Raw genomic sequence first — 21168 nt, forward strand, 5'->3', positions numbered from 1 at the left:
GTAAAAACAAAAAACAAAAGACTCAAGTCATTTACTCCCCACTACTAAAATAAAATAAAACAATCCAAGGCTAAGCAGAGAAAAAGGATAAGGATGGGATTACAGTCTCCTTTTACTTACTCTGTTCAGAACACTCATTTTATATTAATTCAACACAGAGAGATTAGACATCAGCTCTGCTTCATGTCTAAGTATGCATGTATTTATCTATGCATCAAAGTTCTATGACAACAAAACAATTTTGAATTTTAGAATCACAATGGTGATCTAATCTTTCACTAAAAAGAAAACCTATATTGTCAACTCCTGCATCTGCATGAACACAGGAAGATGGTAGCATGTATAATCCCAGACTAATTTATATTTGTAATTATTCAATTTTAGATTCACCCAAAGTAGGGAATGGCATAATTTTTATAGCTGGAGGAGACTTCAAGATCATTTAGTCCACTCTTGACATTCTGCAAAAGGAGCTAAGACCCAGAGAGATTAAGTGACTTGAATAAAATTCTAGTGCTTTCTCAACTATACCATGCTCTCTTTCTAATTAAAAAAGCTAGTAATATGTATATAGATAAAGAACTGTCTATGTATAATTGACAAAGAGCTCACTAAAGAATAATTACTACTTACAGATAGGTCATTCATCCTCGCCTATCCAGCTCCTGGCTCCACTCCTAATTATAATCAACTGATAGAAAGTACAATGGAAGCTCCCACGAGGGGAGATTCCTCTTACCGTCACTGCCATGGGGTGGGAGAGGGGAAAAGGAGGACTCCATTTAGCAGCTAAGACAATAGGGAAAGGTTGAGGAAATAAGCTCTTTAATTAGAGTATAGAAAAAGGAAAATAAACCAGTCCTTCCTTACCTCCAAATTAACTCAAAAATCTCAACTCTGTAATTGGAGCCTCGGCTGTATTTTCTCATGTTACAATAAATTTACATTATGAGTTAACTAGGATTCCACAAGGTGGGTGGAAACCTAATAAGCATACTTAACAAATATCTATGGAAAAATATATTTTTAAGTCTTATAGTTGACTTATCAAACTTTTGAGATATATCCTAATTATAAGTTAAGGATTGCCTGGATATACCTAAGAGACTCAAACATGTATATACATACAGATATATGTATATATACACACTTACAGTTATATGAATATATAGATTAATATGTAAAAGGAAGGATAAACTAGCTAACGAGTAAGTGAACAGAAAAATAAGAACAAGGACAGGGCTTCCCTGGTGGCGCAGTGGTTGGGAGTCTGCCTGCCGATGCAGGGGACACGGGTTCGTGCCCCGGTACGGAAAGATCCCACGTGCCGCGGAGCGGCTGGGCCCGTGAGCCATGGCCGCTGAGCCTGTGCGTCCGGAGCCTGTGCTCCACAACGGGAGAGGCCACAGCAGTGAGAGGCCCGCGTACCGCAAAAAAAAAAAAAAAAAAAAAAAAAAAAAAAAAAAAGAACAAGGACATACTTATAGGAAGAACAGAGAGAAAACCCTGAAAATTTTGGGAGAACAGTAATTTTTTTTTACCCTCCTGGGAATAACCACAAAAAACTTACAACCTTTTCTGCTCCTAAACATTTCCTGCCCCACTAACTACACCCAAAAGCTTCATATCTCTGGAGGCAGGTAAGGAGCACTACAGTGGACAGGAGAAGGTAACTAGCTAAAGGAACGACAGAATGCTAATTTCACACTAAATTCTGGTTGCCTAAATAGATAAAGCAGTTAACACACCGGGCCAGTAGTGTCAGCAGGACTTCCAAATGTATTCAGGTACTCAATAATGTCCTTGAGATCTTGGGCCGTTCGTTTCAGCTGAGCATATACATCTTCTGCTAACTGGTAACTGAAAAGGTAGGTAAAATAAAGGGATTAACCAGAAATGTTTTCTCCACTATGCACTGTTACTGACATACAAAGAATGATACCACCAACTGGATTTGCCCCAGTTCCCCTACCTTCTCATTTTAATGGATGTAGCATTCATGACCATATTCTAAAAAGACTCCATAGGTGAAGGCTTTTATCCATCTTGTCATTTTTACAGTCACCTATTTACCCTCTTTTTAGGTATCAGAATAAACCCATAGGTCACTTAGATATGTGAGAAGTTATTTGGTGTTTGGCAATATTTAGTAAATGCTGAGATGTCTTCAACAATTTTGTATACATAAATTTTCAAAGTAAAACCTTATACAAATATCCTCCATCATCCAACAAAAGATATTTTAAGAAATGAGATTCACAATAATCAAAGGCAGATAAATCTGCTAAGTTCACAACAAATTGATTAGTTGGCTAAATTCTCAAGATTTCCATGCCAACTATTTGTGCATGCACACACACACACACACACACACACACACACACACACACACACTCTTAACCTAGTCAATGAATATGTTTATAAGAATTAAAGTGACCAGAGTGACCAGAGGATTTTTCAATCTTAACGTCTATAAATATTAAATAATTCAATTAGATTTATTGATAACCATCTACTGCTTTTCTGTCCCAAAGTACTTATAGGTAATTGGTTGCCTAGATTGTTGAAGATTCTAGTAAAGATTCCAACACGATGTAAATCTGACTACGTAAAAGCAATTGGAAAGAACCTAATGTTTCAATTATTTCTTCAACCTACAGTTAGGATCTCATGGATGAAAATGTAAATCTATGTTTCCCCCGAAAAATGATAGAATGCATAGAATAGTCAATGCAAAGGAAAGAAATATTCACAAAGGCTGAAATACAAAAGCAGAAACAGAACTAGGGTCCATACAGATTAGCTGTACTTGCCACGTTTAATGCACCTACAAAAAAGCTAACTTGCAAGGTTTTAAAAAATAAGCTCAGTCTTGACTCACTAATAAGACATTGATAAAATGAGTCAGATTTAACCTCAATCTAGTTTATGTAGCCATTCATACAAGTTCTCCTAACAGCATTTTATAATTTGGCCTGATTAACAAATCTCAGGTCCAAAGAGATAAAGTTACTGTGGGAACATTGGCAATATATTGACCAAAGGTGAAGACTGAATCACACACAAATAAAATATATCCAGCCCAAGACACTGACAAAATCATTCAACATTTAAAAGCCATGCAGTTTGCCCCCGATTAACTAATTGCCTTTAAAATAGGAAATGGATTTATCACTGAAGCAACTGAAGGAACATTAGGTTTAAAAGAGTCGGTATAAATAGGAGATCATAAATATTCCACAATATCATGACACCACATATATAAAATTGGTATTTCTGATTTAAGAACAAATTTGACAAATATAAAAACTTTATATAAGTGGTCATGTATAAACTTGAGATTAATAACATTGTACAAAATGCTATAAAACAAAATTGCCAGAATGATTACTTCATTTTCAAGCAGGCTGAAAAGATAATAGTCAAATAAGGTGATAAATGGCAACTACCAGAACTTGCACTTTTCTACCAATTATTTTATTCCCTGCCTTTCAATACCATTTTTTCCCTTTTTTGGTAGCTAAGTCCTGCCCCATTCCTCAATCTTTATTCATTTGCTTACATCCTCTCACGCTCCTCATCTGTATGCTGCAGACAAACAGACCCACTCTCGTCCTTTACAGACTCCTCTAAAGGGGTCAAGAGATCTTCTAGTTCTTTCTGCTGTGACAGGATAAAATACAATTCTTGCTCCAGCCTGAAAAAAATAACAAGTCAATAGAAGGGCTGACGAAAGGAATGTGGAGTGACAAAATAAATGTCAATAAACTATAACAAGGAAAAACAACTGGACAAAGAAATAGATCTTTAATCTTTCAACCTAGGGAATCTAAGATTCTACCTTTTCTGATCCTGTTTCACCTTTTGCACTTCTCCATGTAAAGCAATAATCTATAAAGGAAAATAAGAATACAATAGTGTAAATATTTGAATTTACGTTGTAATTTTAAAGTAGTATTTTTTTTCTCATATACACTTCAAGTATGAAAGAGCTCGTAATTCAGGGCACTTATTACCTACAGAAAATATTTTTAAGTTTATCACCAATATTGGAAGGAAAACTTAACCACTAAACACAGGTCTATTCTCCTGTGTTCATCTGAAAGTACTTGTACAATGCAGGTAGATTAATGAGAATATCTTCTTACCGTCTCACTATTCTCAATCAATGTATAGTCCCAAGCATTGACCTGGGTGACCTGGTGAAGAAAGTGTTTCTCTTGATCCTCTAACTCAAGGCTCCATTTGTTTACCAGACCACTCAGCTGACCATATGTCATCACAGGAGTTATGATTTCACTAAAAAAAAGGATACAGTATGATCATATGATCATACTTTCAAAAGTATGATCAGATTCTTTTATACTTTAGTACAACATATGAGGACTTAAAGAAGAAAACAGCACATGAGGAGTTTCTCAGACCTGCTCCCCAACAAAACCACCATAACTGGTAAAGATTATTTTAAGAACAACCATTCAAACTCTCTGGAAATTATCTTAATGGAATACAGCAAATAACGATTTATTAAGGTATCTACTAAATTTCAGTAAGAACAGCTAAAGTCTGTGCCACAAACTGCTCCCTTCCTTCTCCCTCAACTCAGCATGATGTAAGCTCCATTCTGCATTTATGCGGCCAAAGAGATGGGATTCCCTCTCCCCTCAGCTCTTAGTCAAAGTGATCCACTCCCCACCTAAGCAGTATCCATGGCACAGTAGGCAGCTGATCTTCCACCCTCCACTGGGCAGAACTAAGGGGAACTCTGATTCCCCTACTAGGTGGTATCAAATAGGCTGAACAGATACCTTATTTTCCCTCAAGGGACTGGCGGAACCAGGCAGTGCTCTGATTCCCTGCTGGGGCAGTGTCGGGAGGGCTGGGTGGAGAGGTGATCATCAATTCCCAGCCCAGCAGAGGCAGGCAGTGTTCCAATTACCCCACCAGGGCATTGTTGGTGAGGTCCAGTGATAAGCTGAACCTAAATCCCCACCCAGCAGCAACAAGACTTAATAAGGCAGAGTGAGACAGTGTTAGTTACCATGAGGCTTCACCCCTTGTCTTCAGTGTCAGTGGCGGCCAATGGAGACCTGAACCTGTATACCCACCTGGCATCATTGAGACTGAACAAGGTAATGCAACTCGGGCTAATAAGGACTCCACCTCCCACCACCCCTATGTCAGCAAGGCTAAGTGGAGAGCTTAACCTCTATATCCACTGGAAAAATTAAGACTGACTGAGGCAGGGCAAAGCAGGGCCAGCACTCTGTGCCCCTTCTCCCAGAGCCTCAGTCAGCACTCTTGTCCCCCGTCTCCCAGAGCCTATGTCAGTGGGACCCAGTAGTGAGCTAAGCTTCCATACCAACCTACCATCAATGAGGCTGAATGAAGTGATATGAGGCAGAGTAGTTGACATCTTGCTTCCCCCCTCCGCCTGTGTCAGTGGGGCCCAATAGGAAGCTGAAATTCTGCAGCAACTAAGCAATATGAGTTAGTCCCCCGCTTCCTCTTGTTCTGGGAGCCCTGGGGCCCAGATGGGAGTTGAGCTTATAACCCCACTAGAGGCAATGAAGTAGTACGATGCAATGCCCCCACTTTCATGGGGAATGAGTCAGCAGGGCGGAGGGGGAACTGAACTTCCACACCTTTCATCTGCACTGAGGCAGTGTGAGTCACTGCACCACTTTGGCTGAGGTGGTGTGGGCAGGGTCCAGTGGGAAGCTGAACATACAAACGTACCCAACTCTTGCACTACACCTTAACAAAAGGATTCCCTAATTAACAAAGATTTAAATAGGACCAAGATCTCCTAACATAATAGATAAAATGTACAGGATACAGTCGAAAATTACCCATCATATCAAGAACCAGGAAAACGACAACTCAAAAGAGAAGAAAACAACCTAGAGATCCCAACATTGAGAGGTATCTGATGTTGGAATTATCTGAAAAGAATTTTAAAGCAACCATCAAAATAATGTTCCAACAAGCAATTATGAAGTCTGGGGAAACAAATGAAAAAAAAGAAAACCTCAGCAAAGAAATAGAAGTTATGAAAAACAATCAGATGGAAATTAAAGAAAAGAAAAATAACTGAAATAAATGCTCACTTGAAGGGTTTGATACTAGAGTAGAGATGACAGAGAATAGAATCAGTGAACTTCAGGGTAAATTAATAGAACTTACAGAACAGCAGAGAGAGAATAGAGACAAAAAATGAAAAAAAATCTCAAGGAACTGGAGGATGGTAATAAGAGGTAACATACTTATCATCAGAGAATTATACAAAGACAAAAAAAGACAGAATGAGATTAAAAAAGTATTCTGAAAAATAAAGGTTGAAAAATTCCCAAAGTTGTCAAAAGATATAAACCTAAAGACTCAAGAAGCTGAGCAAATCCCAAAGAGAATAATTCAAAGAAATCTATACTAAGACATATAATACTTAAATTTCTGAAAACTAAAAATAAAGAAAAAAATCTTGAAAGCAGCCAGAGAGAAACAACACATCACTTAAAATGCAACCCTAATTTGAATGACAGGAGATTTCTCATCTTAAACCATAGAGGCTAGAAGCAAGTGTCACAACATTTTCCAAGTACTGAAGAAAAAAACTGTTGACCACAACTGCTATATCTGGTGAAAATGTCCTTGAGAAATGAAGGGAATATAAAGATATTTTTATGCAAAGCAAACTAAAGAGAATTTGTTGCTGTCGAAACTACCCTTGAATATTGGCGAAATAGAAAGGAACTGAAAACAGAAGAAGGCATGGAATTTCATAAGGGAAAGAAGAGCAGCTAAATGGATGGAAAAGGGTAAATATAATAGGCTATTCTACCCCTCGTGAGTTTTGTAAATCATATTTGATGGTTGAAGCAAAAAAGTATAACACCATGGAATGTGGTGTTCAAAGTACATAGAGGAAATACCTGAGACGACTATACTTAAAAGGTAAGAAGCATAAAGGGAACTAAACGGAAGTAAGGTTTCTACACTTTACCCAAAGTGGTAAAACGTCATTATGGCTAGATGGTTGTAAGTTACATATGTATATTGCAACACCTAGAGCACGCAGTAAGAAAACTATACAAAGCAATATACTCAGAAGCACTATAAACAGAACAAGCTGGAAACCTAAAAAATGTCTGAATAACCCACAGGAAGTTTAAAAAAAGAGAAACAGAAAACAAAAAACAGAGGTAACAAAAAACAACAACAACAAAATAATAAAATGGCAGACTTAAGCCCTAACACATCAATAATTACCTTAAATGTAGATGTGCTAAATATACCAACTAACAGAGAGAGATTGGCAGAATGGATAAAAATTAGGATCCATTAATATGCTGTCTATGAGAAACTCACTTCAAATACAAGAACACATGTTGAAAGTAAAAGGTTGGAAAAAGATATACATGCAAGATTAATTGTTAAAAATAAATGGCTATATTAATATCAGATAAAGTTGATTTGAGAGCAAAGAAAACTACCAGAATCAAAGAGGAACATTACATAGTAATAAAGGAATTAAAGCACCAGGAAAGCTAATGATCCTGAATATGTACCAACCAAACAGCAGGACCCCAAAATACATGAAGCAAAACTGATTGATAGGGCTAAAGAGAAAAATAGTCAAATCCACAATTACAGTTGGGAAATTCAAAAAGCCACTTTCCACAACTGAAAAGAAGCACTAGAGCAGCAAGGATACAGATCTGAAAATACAGTGAAGCAACAGAATCTAATTGACATATATAGAACACTCTACCCAAGAGCAGAAAACAATTTTTAGGTGCTCATGGAACACTGACCAAGAAAGACCATATCCTCGCTCGTAAAACAAATCTGAACAAATATATCAGAACTGAAATCATACAGAGCATGCTCTCCAATCATAATGGACTCAAATTAGAAATCAATATAAAAATAAAAAACAAGAAAATATCCAAACACTTGGATATTAACACACTTCTAAATAATCTATGAGTCAAAGAGGAATTCACAAGAGAAATTTTTTAAGTACATAGAACTGGATGAAAATGAAAATACAACATTATAGAAGATGTAGTACAAAGCTAACACAGTGCTAAGAAGGATATTTATAGCACTAAATGCTTTACATTACAAAAGGGGAAATGTCTCAAATCAATAATCTAAGTTCATACCTCAAGAAAAAAGAGCAAAATAAAACCAACGCAATCAGAAGGCAAAAATTCATAAAGAGTAGACGTCAATGAAATTGAAAATGAAAATAATAGAGAATAATCAGTGAAATAAAAGCTACTCCTTTGGGAAAAGATGAATAAAATTGATAAAAGAAAGCTACAAATCACCAATATCAGAAATGAAACAGGGGAGTATGCCTATAGGACAAAAAGGAAATATGTACAACTTTATACTCATAAATTCCACAATTTAGAAGAAACAGACCAATTCCTTGAAAACCACATACTACTAAAACTCATGGAAGATGAAACATAACCTGAATAGTCCTAGAACCACTAAAGAAATTGATTTATAATTTAAAATCTCCTTAAAAAGGGGTTTCACTGGAGAATTCTGCCAAACTTTTAGTGAATTAACACAAATTTTACAAAATTTCTTCTATAAAATAGAAGAGAAGGGAATACTTCCCAGATCATCTTATAAGGCTAGTAACATTCAGATATCAAAACCAAGGACAGAATTTAAAAAAGAAAGAAAACAAAACTACGGACCAATATCTCTCATGAACTTGGATATGAAAGCCCACAAACAAAATACTAGTAAACTGAATCCAAAAATGTATTAAAAAATTATACATCATGACCAAGTGGGATCTATTCCACATATGCAAGGATGGTTCAACATTTGAAAATCATTGACTATATTTCACCATATCATGAAGCTAAAGAACAAAAATCTTAAAAGATCCTATCAATTGAGGCAGAAAAAGCATTTGACACAAATACGTCCAATTGATTTTTGACAAAGGTGAAAGAGCCATTCGATGGAAGAAAATAGCCTTTCAACAAATGATGCTGAAAAAACTGGACATCCATAGACCCCCCACCCAAAAAAAAGAATCTCAATCTAAAACACACACCTTATACAAAAATTAACTCAGAAGAGATCACAACCTTAAATATAAAATGTAAAACTATAAAACTTTTAGAAAAAAATTAGGAGAAAATCTTTGGGACCTAGGGTTAGGCAAAGAGTTCTTAAACTTGACACTAAAAGCACAATTCATTAAAGGAAAAATTGATAAATCAGACCTCATCAATTAAGTTTTGTTTGGTGAAATACTCTTTAAAAGATGAAAAGACAAATTACAGAGTTAGAAAAAATGTTTGTAAACCACATATCTGACAAAGGACAGGTATATAGAATACATAAAACTCTCAAAACTCAGTCAAAAAACAAATTCAAGTAGAAAATGGACAAAAGATATGAAAAGACACTTCACAAATGAAAACATGCAGATGGCAGATAAACACATGAAAAGATGTTCAACATCATTAGTCATCAGGGGAATGCAAATTAAAACCACAGTGAGATACCACTTCATATCTATTAGAAGGGCTAAAGTAAAAAATAGTGACAACACCAAATCCCGGCAACAATGTGGACAAGGTGGATCTCTCATACATTGCTGCTGGGCAGGTAAAATGGTACAGCCACTCTGGAAAAGATTTACAGCGGTTTCCTAAAAAAATAAACTTGCAACTACCATATCACCCAGCAACTGTACACCTGGGCATTTACCCCAGAGAAATGAGACTTAGGTTCACCAAAAACCTGTACATAAATGTTCATAGCAGCTTTATTCATAATAGTCCCCAACTGGAAACAACCTAGATGTCCATCAATGGGTGAATGGTTAAACAAATGATGGCACATCTATAATACCATGGAATACTACTCAGAAATAAAAAAGAACAAACTATTGATGCACATGACAACTTTATCTCAAGGAATTATGCTTAGTGGGAAAAACAGTCCCCAAAGGTCACACGCTGTATGATTCCATTTGTATGACATTTCTTTAAATGTCAAGGTTATAGAAATGGAGAACAGAGCAATTGTTGCCCAGGTTCAGGGAAAGGAGAAGAGGGTAGCGAGTGTGGATATAAAAGGGCAACAGGAGGGATCCTTGTTGTGATGGAACTGTTCTATATCTTGACTATATCAATGTCAGTATCCTGAATGTGATATTGTACTATAGTATCGCAAGATATTATTATTGGGGAAAACTAGGTTAAGTACACACAGAATTTTTTGTATTATTTCTTAGAAGTAAATGTGAATCTACAGTTAACTCAAAATAAAAAGTTTAATTAGATGCACATGTACAGAACGGACTTGAGGACACAGTGGGGGAAGGGTAAGCTGGGACGAAGTGAGAGAGTGGCATGGACGTATATACACTACCAAATGTAAAATAAATAGCTAGTGGGAAGCAGCTGCATAGCACAGGGAGATCACCTCGGTGCTTTGTGACCACCTAGAGTGGTGGGATAGGGAGGGTCGGAGGGAGGCTCAAGAGGGAGGGGATATGGGGATATATGTGTATGTATAGCTGATTCACTTTGTTGTACAGCAGAAACTAACACAACACTGCAAAGCAATTATACTCCAATAAAGTTGTAAAGAAAAAAAACCCCAAATACTTAGAGATGAACATGGCATAAATTGTAAGAATACAGGCTCTAGAGCTTGACTACCTGAATTTAATCCTGGCTCAACCATTACCAAGTGTGTGACCAGAGGTGAATTATAAAATCTTCATGTGCTCCAGTCTACTCATCTATAAAATGAGAACAAAAATAGTACCTACCTCATAAGGTTATTGTGAGGATTAAATGGTATGATGCTGTAAAGCACTGTCATATTTCTAAACATATAGTAATTGCACAATAAATGTTATCTATTATTAGCAATAGTAATAATTGTATTATAATGGTATTCAGAAGACAATGGTATCCTTTTCGTTGTTCAACTTCCTAAGCAACAGAAATCCTTTCCCTAACTGCTCCTCGACTCTGAGTCATTTACCTAACATTCAAACACTATTCTAAAGATGTACAAGCAAACTATGCCTTCTATATGACAAAGAAAATGAGACTCACACGAATTTTCAAATAGGCTTACCTAATGGTCATAGTAAAAGGTTTAGGAATCATGCTGAATGGAACAGTGTTATTCATGCCAGTTGATGTCAGTGGTTTCAGATTCATGGTAAAGCTACTGGTGGTGCTGGTGCTGGTGCTGGTGGTGGTAACCGTGGTAGTGGTGATGGTTGACGTTGTAGCTGGAAAATAAAGTGTATAATGTTAGTAATAAGTAAGAAATTTTTAAATTCAGTCCTTGATTATTCAGGATGAAAAACTATAGAAGTATTTTTTTAATGTGAATTTGAACTCCAAGTTGTATGATTTTAACTCAATGTTGCTATAATATATGGCAGGCCAGGTATTTGGATTAAGCTTCTTGCTAACAACTTAAAATCCTGGATAAATGTATAGAAAAATACATTTTATAACCTAACCAGACCCATAACCATTAAAGAAATTGAATCAATCCTCAAAACTCTTCCCACGAAGAAAACTCCAGACCCAGATGACCTCACCGGTGAGTTCTGCTAAACTTGCAAGGAAAGAATAATTGCAATCTTACACAAAATCTCTGTACATCTATAGCTTTGCATACTTATGTGAACATATCTGTGTAATTAATTTCTAGAAATGAAATTGCTAGATCAAAGGGTCAGCATGCTCTAAATTGTAATATAACTTTCCAATTCCCCTACCAAAAAGACTTTGCCAATTTACATTCCTATCAATAGGGGAGACTGCCTGTTTCTCTACACCACAGCCCATAGTAGGCATACATCTTAGCCAGTATTATAGTTAAAAGCCTCTCAAAGTTTTGTCTACAGCCCAGACCTCTCTTCTATGTGTCTTTTCTATTACACCCTTACTAAAATGCCCTGTCTTCTGTACATGAAATTCTCAGTACACATCATGGCCGAGCTCAGATTCTTCCTTCACCATGTTTACTGTCCACTTCTCTTCTACTCATGGTTATCTCTTGGTTTTCTGAACTTCTATAGCACTTTTGGTTCTTCCTTACACAGTGAGCACTTAACAAACAATGCACAGAAAATTGTAGCTGGTGGAGACTGGAAGTGTTTTCTTCTTTTTGGTTCTCTGTATTTTCAAATGTTCTTATAATTAATAAATGCTGCTTCTGTAACAAGAAATTTGTTATAAAAATATATTATAACATGTATACAATTATTTGTTTGTTTTACGTTAGCCTTGTTTTCCCAATTAGCAATACTTTCAGGTTAACTGCCACCCTAGATAAATACATATATCATGGTGACTGCCAACATGCACTGCCTATTCTTAGGGAAACTGGCCTACTCTGTTCCTGCTGAGGGATCAGGCTCAGACACCCATTCTTTATTTCAGTAACTCTGTCCTTTGATCCTAGTTCACAGTTGACAAGGGTGGGCATCTGAAGTATAGGAAGCCATCCCATATGCTACTGGCAGCCTATAAGAGGGTCTGACACAAAAAGCTCTAGCCAAACAGGGATAAGGTAGGTCAGAATCTCATTTTCGAAAATTTAGAACTGTGGAAAGAATCAGACAGTAGGTAAAAATACGGAAATATTTCCAGAAATATGGAAAGAATCAGACTCTAAGCAGAAATTTGGAAATATTTCCAAGTATGTAGAAAGAATCAGACAACAGGCAAAGGGAGCTGAAAGGACTGACAGAGGAAAAACATAAAGTAGAATTAAAGAGTCATGAGCAAGTCAAAATTAAGAATATAAAGCAGAAAAAGAGGTAAAGAAACCAAAAGGAAGTTAAAAAAAGAAAAAAACAGGCAAAAGGAAAATAGCTGAATTATGTTTATGCAATATTAGATCCAGGAGGTCCCTAAAGCTGACTTTAGAACAACTTCTAAATTCCACATTCCTTGAAGTTCATTGCCACGATAATACCTGTATTAGATTTCCATAAGATTTCATTTCCCTTTTGGCCACAAGGATCCTTACAATAATTCCCCCATTCTTTTGGTTAGCTTTTGTGAAAGTGGAATGAGCACCACAAGAGAAGACCATGCCCAGTCACAAAGGATCCCCGGGGTTACTATCACTCAGGACACTGGAGAGGTTAAAGATTGGATCCCACGTTCCATTCTTTACAGCCATGTGGTCACCACGCTCTTCATCTGAGAATAAAAAGTCTTATTTGAAAAGAATTCCCTCCCCAGAAATGCTGAAAATTAATGACATTATCAAGACCCCCCCTTTATTGATTAATTCATTCTAACATTGTGTAACTACTATATTCAAGGCAAAAAAACCCAGAAAAACAATTAAGAAAAAAACAAGTCCTTGTTGTAAGGGAGCTTATCTTCGCCCAAAGAAGATTTTTTTTTTTTAAGTCAGAATTTCCTGACATGGACAGATGTCCAAAGATAATGTATACTTAAGAGAAAACAGCAAATTCTATGATTATGTCTGTGTGTATCCCATTTTTGTAAAACAAATAAATTTAATGTATGTTTGTAAGCATTTGGAAAAAAGCCTGTTAAGACAAGCACCAAACTTGTTTTCTCTAGAGGGTGTGATATATGTATATATGCATGTGTGTATGGTTTTTATAATTTTTAAAAAAGCAACTACCATCACTACCACTAAAGAAAGAGGTTAACAGACAAATGAACAGCTCTCCAAAGATGCTGTGCGATACCTTCAGGAAATTAATACCTGTCAGTCTAAACACAAAGGAATCTTGAGTCATAAAAAAATGGTATGATTATTTTAAACTGTTTATATAGTATTTATCTTTGTTCCTTATTTTCATGGTATTTTTAAAAGGTATAAATTAGCTCTGGCATAGTAGGCAATATTCAAATAATAATAATATTTCAATTAATACCAAAAGAAGCAATGGTTTTGAGAACGAAGGTTCTATCACAGTCTGATTTTACAAGTTACAACTTTGTTCTAAACTAAATACAGTCAACTCTATGTTATCTGTGTACTAAAAGGGAAGCACTGTTCTACAAATAATAGAAAATAATTGCATACCAAATTTGGATTTACATTTAAATAAATCTCATTCTGATGATCTTAAAAATCATTACATAAAATAGTGAGACCATCCTTTAAAAGATCCTACTATCCAATTTTCCTATCTTGTCTCTGATCAACAACTATGTATCTTACTCCATGCTAGGAATGGACATCATTACTTTCATAGACTAATGCAAAAGATGAGATTTATAACAAGCAAGCTTCTCTTAAAACTTGCTGGTTATACCTAGGGCAGAGAATAATCTCAAATGGCTATAAATTTACAAATACAGATACCCGAAAGCTGTCCTACAGGGCTAATTTTTGAGATGAAGAATCTGAGCAAGTAAATATACTTGGGGGGGAGGAAAGGTGAGTAGGGGAAAAAATCAACAGTGGGTTGGGGGTATTGAGTTGAGACATATCTGATGGGGAGGTGGGTAAGTACATAAGGCAGTGGTGGATGGAATGGGCTAGTAGCAAAGGTACCAGTTTGCAGGAAGGACTCTTAAGACTCAGATAGGTAGGGGGTGAGTTATGGCAGAGTCACCAAAAAGCCGGCAAATTCATATTTCAGTGACTCCGCCCACGACTGAAAGAATCAATTTTTTGTTCAGCATTTTATAAGGGAAACTATGTGTTATATTTCTTGCAAATATGGTTACTTATAAAATTCTCAAGCCATGCCCTTCATAATGCTCATAGGTTGGCCAGTTAGCCGAGTACACAGTAGAAATTCAGTTATGTGTTGGTCATGCAAAAGATGGTTTACATCTCTGTTTAGGAATAATTATTTTCAACTTAACAGGGACTGACTTTTAGTTTATGACAGGTTTGAATAAAGATTCATTTCAGCCCTAAGTAAACTTTTAAAAGTCAGAACAAACAAGACTTCCCTAAAGTGGAGTCTGACTTAAATGGTAGTTTTAAGTAGTAACTGACCTCTAACCACCCAGCTCACAACAGCTAAAAGGCAATGGATAACCAAGTTTTCTTTAATTTACAACCTAACTAGTGCCTAACTGGCAGGAACAAATTTAGGATAGGTCCACAGAAACTCCTATAATCAGCTTAAGGAGAGGATCAACTTTAATACAGGTCAAACCTTAAATTAACTTTTAGAGAATAAAACTCTATGAATCCCAATGTACTGGGTCACTTTAAATAGTATGATCAATAATAAGAATTTTTAAGTTTCAGAGTTGACAAGAGTTTGATAGCAGCTTTGATTATGGTCATCTCAAAGAAGTAATCTCATTGACATCAACTGTCTCATTCTACCCTTTGGCAATTGTCAATACTGATGTACCTTTTGGATATGCTGGTGAGATGATCAAAACCTTCTTAGTCCTAGAAGCTAAGGAATACAACCTACTTGCTGCTTTTGTTATGCAGTACATTTCCAGTGAGCATTCAAACACATCCCAGTAGTTCTAAAAATCTTACTAGATGCAACAGCAGCTGCTCCACCTGCTCCAGGGAAATTTAATCCAAATCCCAATGCTGTACCACCAAGCATTCCAGCCAAAGTTGTAGAGGCACCAACTGCAGAGAACAACATAATATTACCTATTACTCTTTTAATCAAAAACAGTGAATGAAGAATTTATATAGGGTATTTTTCATCTGAGTCCTTTAGTAACTTTGGCTAAGCCTCAGAAAACTACAGTCAATCCATTTATATGAAAAGTCCAGAAAAGGCATAGATAGAGACAGAAAACAGATTAGTAGTTGTCTCGGGCTGAGAGATCTTACTGGGATGATAGAAATGTTCTAAAACTGCACTATGGTGAGAGTTACACAATTCAGTAAATTGATTAAAAATCACTGAACTATACACTTACATTAATTTTATGACATGTAGATTATATCTCATAAAGTTGATTTTAAAAACACTGTGGTCAAGGTTTCTTTTCATTTTGTAGGCAAGGACATCAAAGACAGGAAAGAAAAAAGAAACCTGTCAAAAGTCAGAAGTCGGACTTACCCGGTGGCACAGTGGTTAAGAATCCGCCTGCCAATGCAGGGGACACAGGTTCAAGCCCTGGTTCGGGAAGATCCCACATGCCGTGGAGCAACTAGGCCCGTGCGCCACAACTACGGAGCCTGAGCTCTAGAGCCCGCGAGCCACAACTACCGAGCCCACACGCTGCAACTACTGAAGCCCACGCACCTAGAGCCCATGCTCCCCAACAAGAGAAACCACCGCAATGAGAAGCCCACACACCGCAACAAAGAGTAGCCCCCGCTTGCCGTAACTAGAGAAAGCCTGCACGCAGCAACAAAGACCAAGTGCAGCCCAAAATAAATAAATTAATTAATTAATTAATTTTTTAAAAAAGGTCAGAAGTCAAGTCTTTGATTGGAAATGGAATTCATTCAATAATTTTAACTCCCAACCTCAGACATGGTCATATTCACAAAATCTATTATACTTGAGAAGGATATTGCTTACATATATCAAAAGGTTTCCAGAATCTCAGTCATGTCTCAGGATTGGAACTGTATCTACTTGGAAGAAAATACAATTCAAGTGGCAACCTGCAATTTCAACTAATGTTCCACCTACGCCAACTGCACAAGGCAATGGGGATGGCGGCCGCCATTTTTCAGGCTCAACTAGGCATCAGCAATTCCTGGCAAGTTTTATTCCCAGAAATGGTGACAGGCTTGCTATAACAGGGCTTTGGGAGGGCCATATTACTGCTAGGATTACAATAACAAACTCTAATGATGAACATCATGGCACTGTGAAGATGCCGCAAAAGCACAAGCAGCTTATATGGACCTGTAAGAAAGAATTGCCTAAGATACATACAGAAGTCAATATTCTCACCATTTGTTATTACTCTACTAATGCAAGAGGTGTATCAAAGAAGTTGGGGTTACAAGATAATTAACGCCCCACTTCTCAGCTCAAAGCATCCAGATGTTCATCTTTAAGGGGAGAGAACCGGAGACATCACACAGTGTCATTAAAGCTCAAAACTACAGCTGGTCCTTTTGTCATGTAACACTTGTGATAAGTAAAATATAAGGACTGCAAACCTGGTCTATATAGAAGAATAAAATACAGCAAGGCTTCAACATTTATTTCCCATTTTATCTTATTCACATGGACAATAAGACTTCTTCCCTTCAGACATACTTGGTGAAACTTCCACTCTTCCCATTTGCTTCAAAACATTACACTGTTAATGAATTATACGCTTAAAATCATCACTTTAAGCTGTAATAATCATGTTAATATAAAATTCATAGTGAAAGCCATGACAATCAGGTTTTTAGCAAAGCTACTATTGATATCAACAGTTACAAACGGGATCAAGCATAATGATAATTTATGAGACGTCAGAGATCCATAGCTTATACTGGCAAATTGAGTTAAGTGGCCTGATGCGAAATAATAGTATTTTCTTTGCAACCAGTAACTTACATGAGAGCCCAGTAGCAGCAGTGGAGGTAGAAACATTTGAAAATGAGGTAAACAGCATGGTGCTTGAACTAGTAGCGGTAGCAACAGTAGATGCTGGAACCAGCCCTAAATTAAAGTAACAAGCAGAAAAATATGTCAATAAAAATAATTTTTAATAAGTAAAACACCATTATAACACACTTCACTTATATGGAGAAATAACAACAAAGCAAGGAAAATCAAGTACCCTGATACTTAATAAATCTGACATAGTAAAATCTCGATTTAAAAAATAGTTCATCAGTACTGCTTAGTATAGCCAGCCTTCTAGCACCATCATAAGAAAGAAACTCTACTAAAAAAGTAAGCAACCTAACAGGGGGGTCCACTTCCAAATTTGTGACATAAGAAGTCCTAGGGACCATTCCCCAGTGAAGCAACCATAACTGGTAAAAAATATTTTTTTAAAAAAATTGAAATCTCTGGAAATTGTCCTGAAGGTACAGCAAATAAAGAAACATTTATTCAAGAAAATCTGCTAAAATTCAGTAATACAGGTGAGAGTCTACAGCATATGAATCATAACCCATGCTCTTCCCTCCATCCCCTTGCTCCCCTTGAGAGAAGCTACACTCCAGGCAGGAGTCGCCAAGAAGACTGGACTCCCTCTTCCCTCAGCTCCCAACCAAGGAATACAGTATCTCATTAGGAGGGGAAGCAGTCAGCATTCCTCATCACCCCTGACACACAGTTAAAGGATTGAAATTCCTGGTGAGTACAGCCAAGAGCTGAGGGGCTCCTTTCCTCCAGTCAGCCCCCACTCATAGGGCAGAGGGTCTACACCAGGCACAGTAGGCTTGCAATGCTGGAGCCCCATCAATCACCCTGACTGCCCTGCCCCAGCTTACCTGTAGGGCTGAGGTTGCATGCCGGAAGAGAGAAGCAAGAAGATCAGAAGCAACGGTCACTGCCCAGCACCCAAAGCACTGGTTCAAAGATTTTGCCCAGGGATAAAGGTAGCCCATAAGAACAGAAAGCTATGCCCAGAAGAACTGACTTTATTTGAAACAGAGTATGAGGAAGTACAAGCCAAAGGACTCTCCCGAAAAAAAATAGAGATTTTGGTGGTAAGCAATTAAGAGGAAGTAAGCTTCATGAGAGCAACATTTAGGCTGCAGGCCAGCCAGTTTAGCAGAGATAACCAGGGAAAGAGAAGGCTGAAAAGAGCCCTCCTGAGGATCAGAAAAATTAAGTACTGATACATGAATGAATCTTGAAAACATTTTGCTAAATGAAAGAAGCCAGACACAGAAGGCCACATATTGTATGATCCCATTTATATGAAATGTCCAGAAGAGGTAAATCCATAGACAGAAAGTATATTAGTGGTTACCAGGAGCTGGAAAGAGAAGGTAATGGGAGGTGACTGCTAATGGTTACAGGGTTTCTTTTTGCAGTGATGAGAATGTTCTTGAATTACATAATGGTGATAGTTGCACACTAAGTGAATATGTTTAAAAGAAACACTGAATTGTACAGTTTAAAAGCGTGACTTTTAAGATATATGAATTATACCTCAATTATGCTGTTATTTAAAAAATACATGATCATCTCAATAGAAGCAGAAAAAGCATCTGAGAAAATCCAACACTTTTTCACGATGAAAACACTCAACAAACTAGAAAGAGAAGGGAACTTCCTCAACATGATAAAGGGCATTTATGAAAAACCTACAGCTAACGTCATGCTTAACAGTGAAAAACTGAATACTTTTCCACTGCCATCAAAAACAAAACATGGATGTCTGCTCTTACCACTTCAATTCAACAACACACTGGAAGCTTTAGCCAGGACAATTAGGCAAGAAGACGAATAAAGGATACCAGATTGCAAAGTAAGAAGTAAAATTATCTCTATAAACAGATGACATGATCATAAATACAGAAAATTCTAAGGAACCCATAAAAAAATCTGGAGAAAAACAAATATCATATATTAACGCATATATGTGGAATCTGAAAAAATTGGTATAGACGACCTTATTTACAGAGCAGAAATAGAGACACCGACGTAGAGAGAACAAATGTATGGATACCAAGGGGGAAAGTGGGGGGTGGGATGAATTGGGAGATTGGGATTGACATATATACACTATTGATACTATGTATAAGATAGATAACTAATGAGAACCTACTGTATAGCACAGGGGACTCTACTCAATGCTCTATGGTGACCTGAATGGGAAGGAAATCCAAAAAAGAGGGGATGTATGTATAAGTACAGCTGATTCACTTTGCTGTACAGTATAAACTAACACAATATTGTAAAGCAACTATACTCCAATAAAAAAAATCTATTAGAACAATGAACAAGTTCTGCAAAGTTGCAGGATACAAGATCAATATAAATTTCAATTCTATATATTATGAATGAACAATCCAAAAATGAAATTAAGAATATAATTCCATTTACGATTGTTCAAAATGAATAAAATAGTTAAGAACAAATCTAACAAAACAAGTGTAAGGCTTGTATCCAGAAAAATAAAAAACATTATTGAAAGAAATTAAAGGCATCCTAAATAAACAGAAAGCTCTCATGTTCATGGATCAGATCATTTTATATTGTTAAGATGGTATGGTAGACAGAAAAATGGTCCCCAAAGATGGCCACATCCTAATACCCAGAGTCTGTGAACATATTACCTTACTTGACAAGAGACTTTACAAATGAAGTGAAGGTTAAGTAACTTGGAGGAGGGAGATTATCCTGGATTATCCAGGTAAGCAAAACCTAAGGACATGAATCCTTAAAAGTAGAGATCCTTTCCAGGCTGTGGTCAGAAGGAGATGGTGACTACAAAAGAATAGTCAGAGGATTTCCCTGGCGGTCCAGTGGGTAAGACTGTGCTTCCACTGCAGGGGGCACAGGTTTGATCCCTGGTTGAGAAACAAAGATCCCACGTGCTTCGCAGTGCAGCCAAAAAAAAAAAAAAAAAAAAGAATGGTCATAAAGACGCAAAGTTGTTGATACAAACGGCCATCTAACACTTGAAATCATACTCAATGTCATTAGGGAATTGCAAATCAAAACCACGACGAGATACTACTTCATATCGACTAGGATGGCAATAACCAAAAAAACATAATATCAAGTGTTAGCAAGGATATGGAGAAATTGTAAACCTCAGGCAAAGCTAATGGGAATGTAAAATAGTGTAATCTCTTTGGAAAACTGTATGGCACTTCCTCAAAGTGTTCAACATAAAGTTACCATATGACCCAGTAATTCCACTCCTAGGTATACAAACAAAAGAAATGATAACATATATCCACACTAAAATATGTACATGAATGTTCACAGCAGCATTATTCATAACAGAAAAAGATGAAAGGAAACAACCCAAATGAATATCAACTGATGAATGGATGAATAAAATGTGGTATATTAATACAATGGAATTTTATCTGGCCATAAAAAAGAAGCGCTGATTCATGCTAAAACATGGATGAGCCTTGAAAACATGCTAAGTAAAAGAAGCTAATCACAAAATACTGCATATTGTATGATTCTATTTATATGAAATGTCCAGAACAGAGCAATCTATAGAGACAGAAAGCAGATTCATGGTTGCCAGAACTGGGGTAAGAAGAGAACGGGCAGCGACTGTTAAT

The 21168-nt window shown here is 36.7% G+C and overlaps 1 protein-coding gene across 1 annotated transcript in view; it reads right to left on the reverse strand.

The window, feature by feature from the left end:
- The window catches only part of NUP62CL (nucleoporin 62 C-terminal like), a 50491-nt gene that overhangs the window by 20845 nt on the left and 8478 nt on the right, over positions 1-21168 (reverse strand). The window contains exons 2-8 of the mRNA XM_029240213.1: positions 17516-17620; positions 15526-15624; positions 11137-11296; positions 4149-4299; positions 3842-3891; positions 3563-3697; positions 1749-1860 (exon numbers count right to left, since the gene is read on the reverse strand). Of these exons, the coding sequence (XP_029096046.1) occupies positions 1749-1860; positions 3563-3697; positions 3842-3891; positions 4149-4299; positions 11137-11296; positions 15526-15624; positions 17516-17620 (812 nt within the window). The remainder of the gene's footprint in view (positions 1-1748; positions 1861-3562; positions 3698-3841; positions 3892-4148; positions 4300-11136; positions 11297-15525; positions 15625-17515; positions 17621-21168) is intronic.

The sequence above is a fragment of the Monodon monoceros genome, unplaced genomic scaffold (assembly GCF_005190385.1).
Source record: "Monodon monoceros isolate NGI ecotype Baffin Bay Population unplaced genomic scaffold, NGI_Narwhal_1 Super_Scaffold_22, whole genome shotgun sequence".
NCBI classification, from domain to species: Eukaryota; Metazoa; Chordata; class Mammalia; order Artiodactyla; family Monodontidae; genus Monodon; species Monodon monoceros.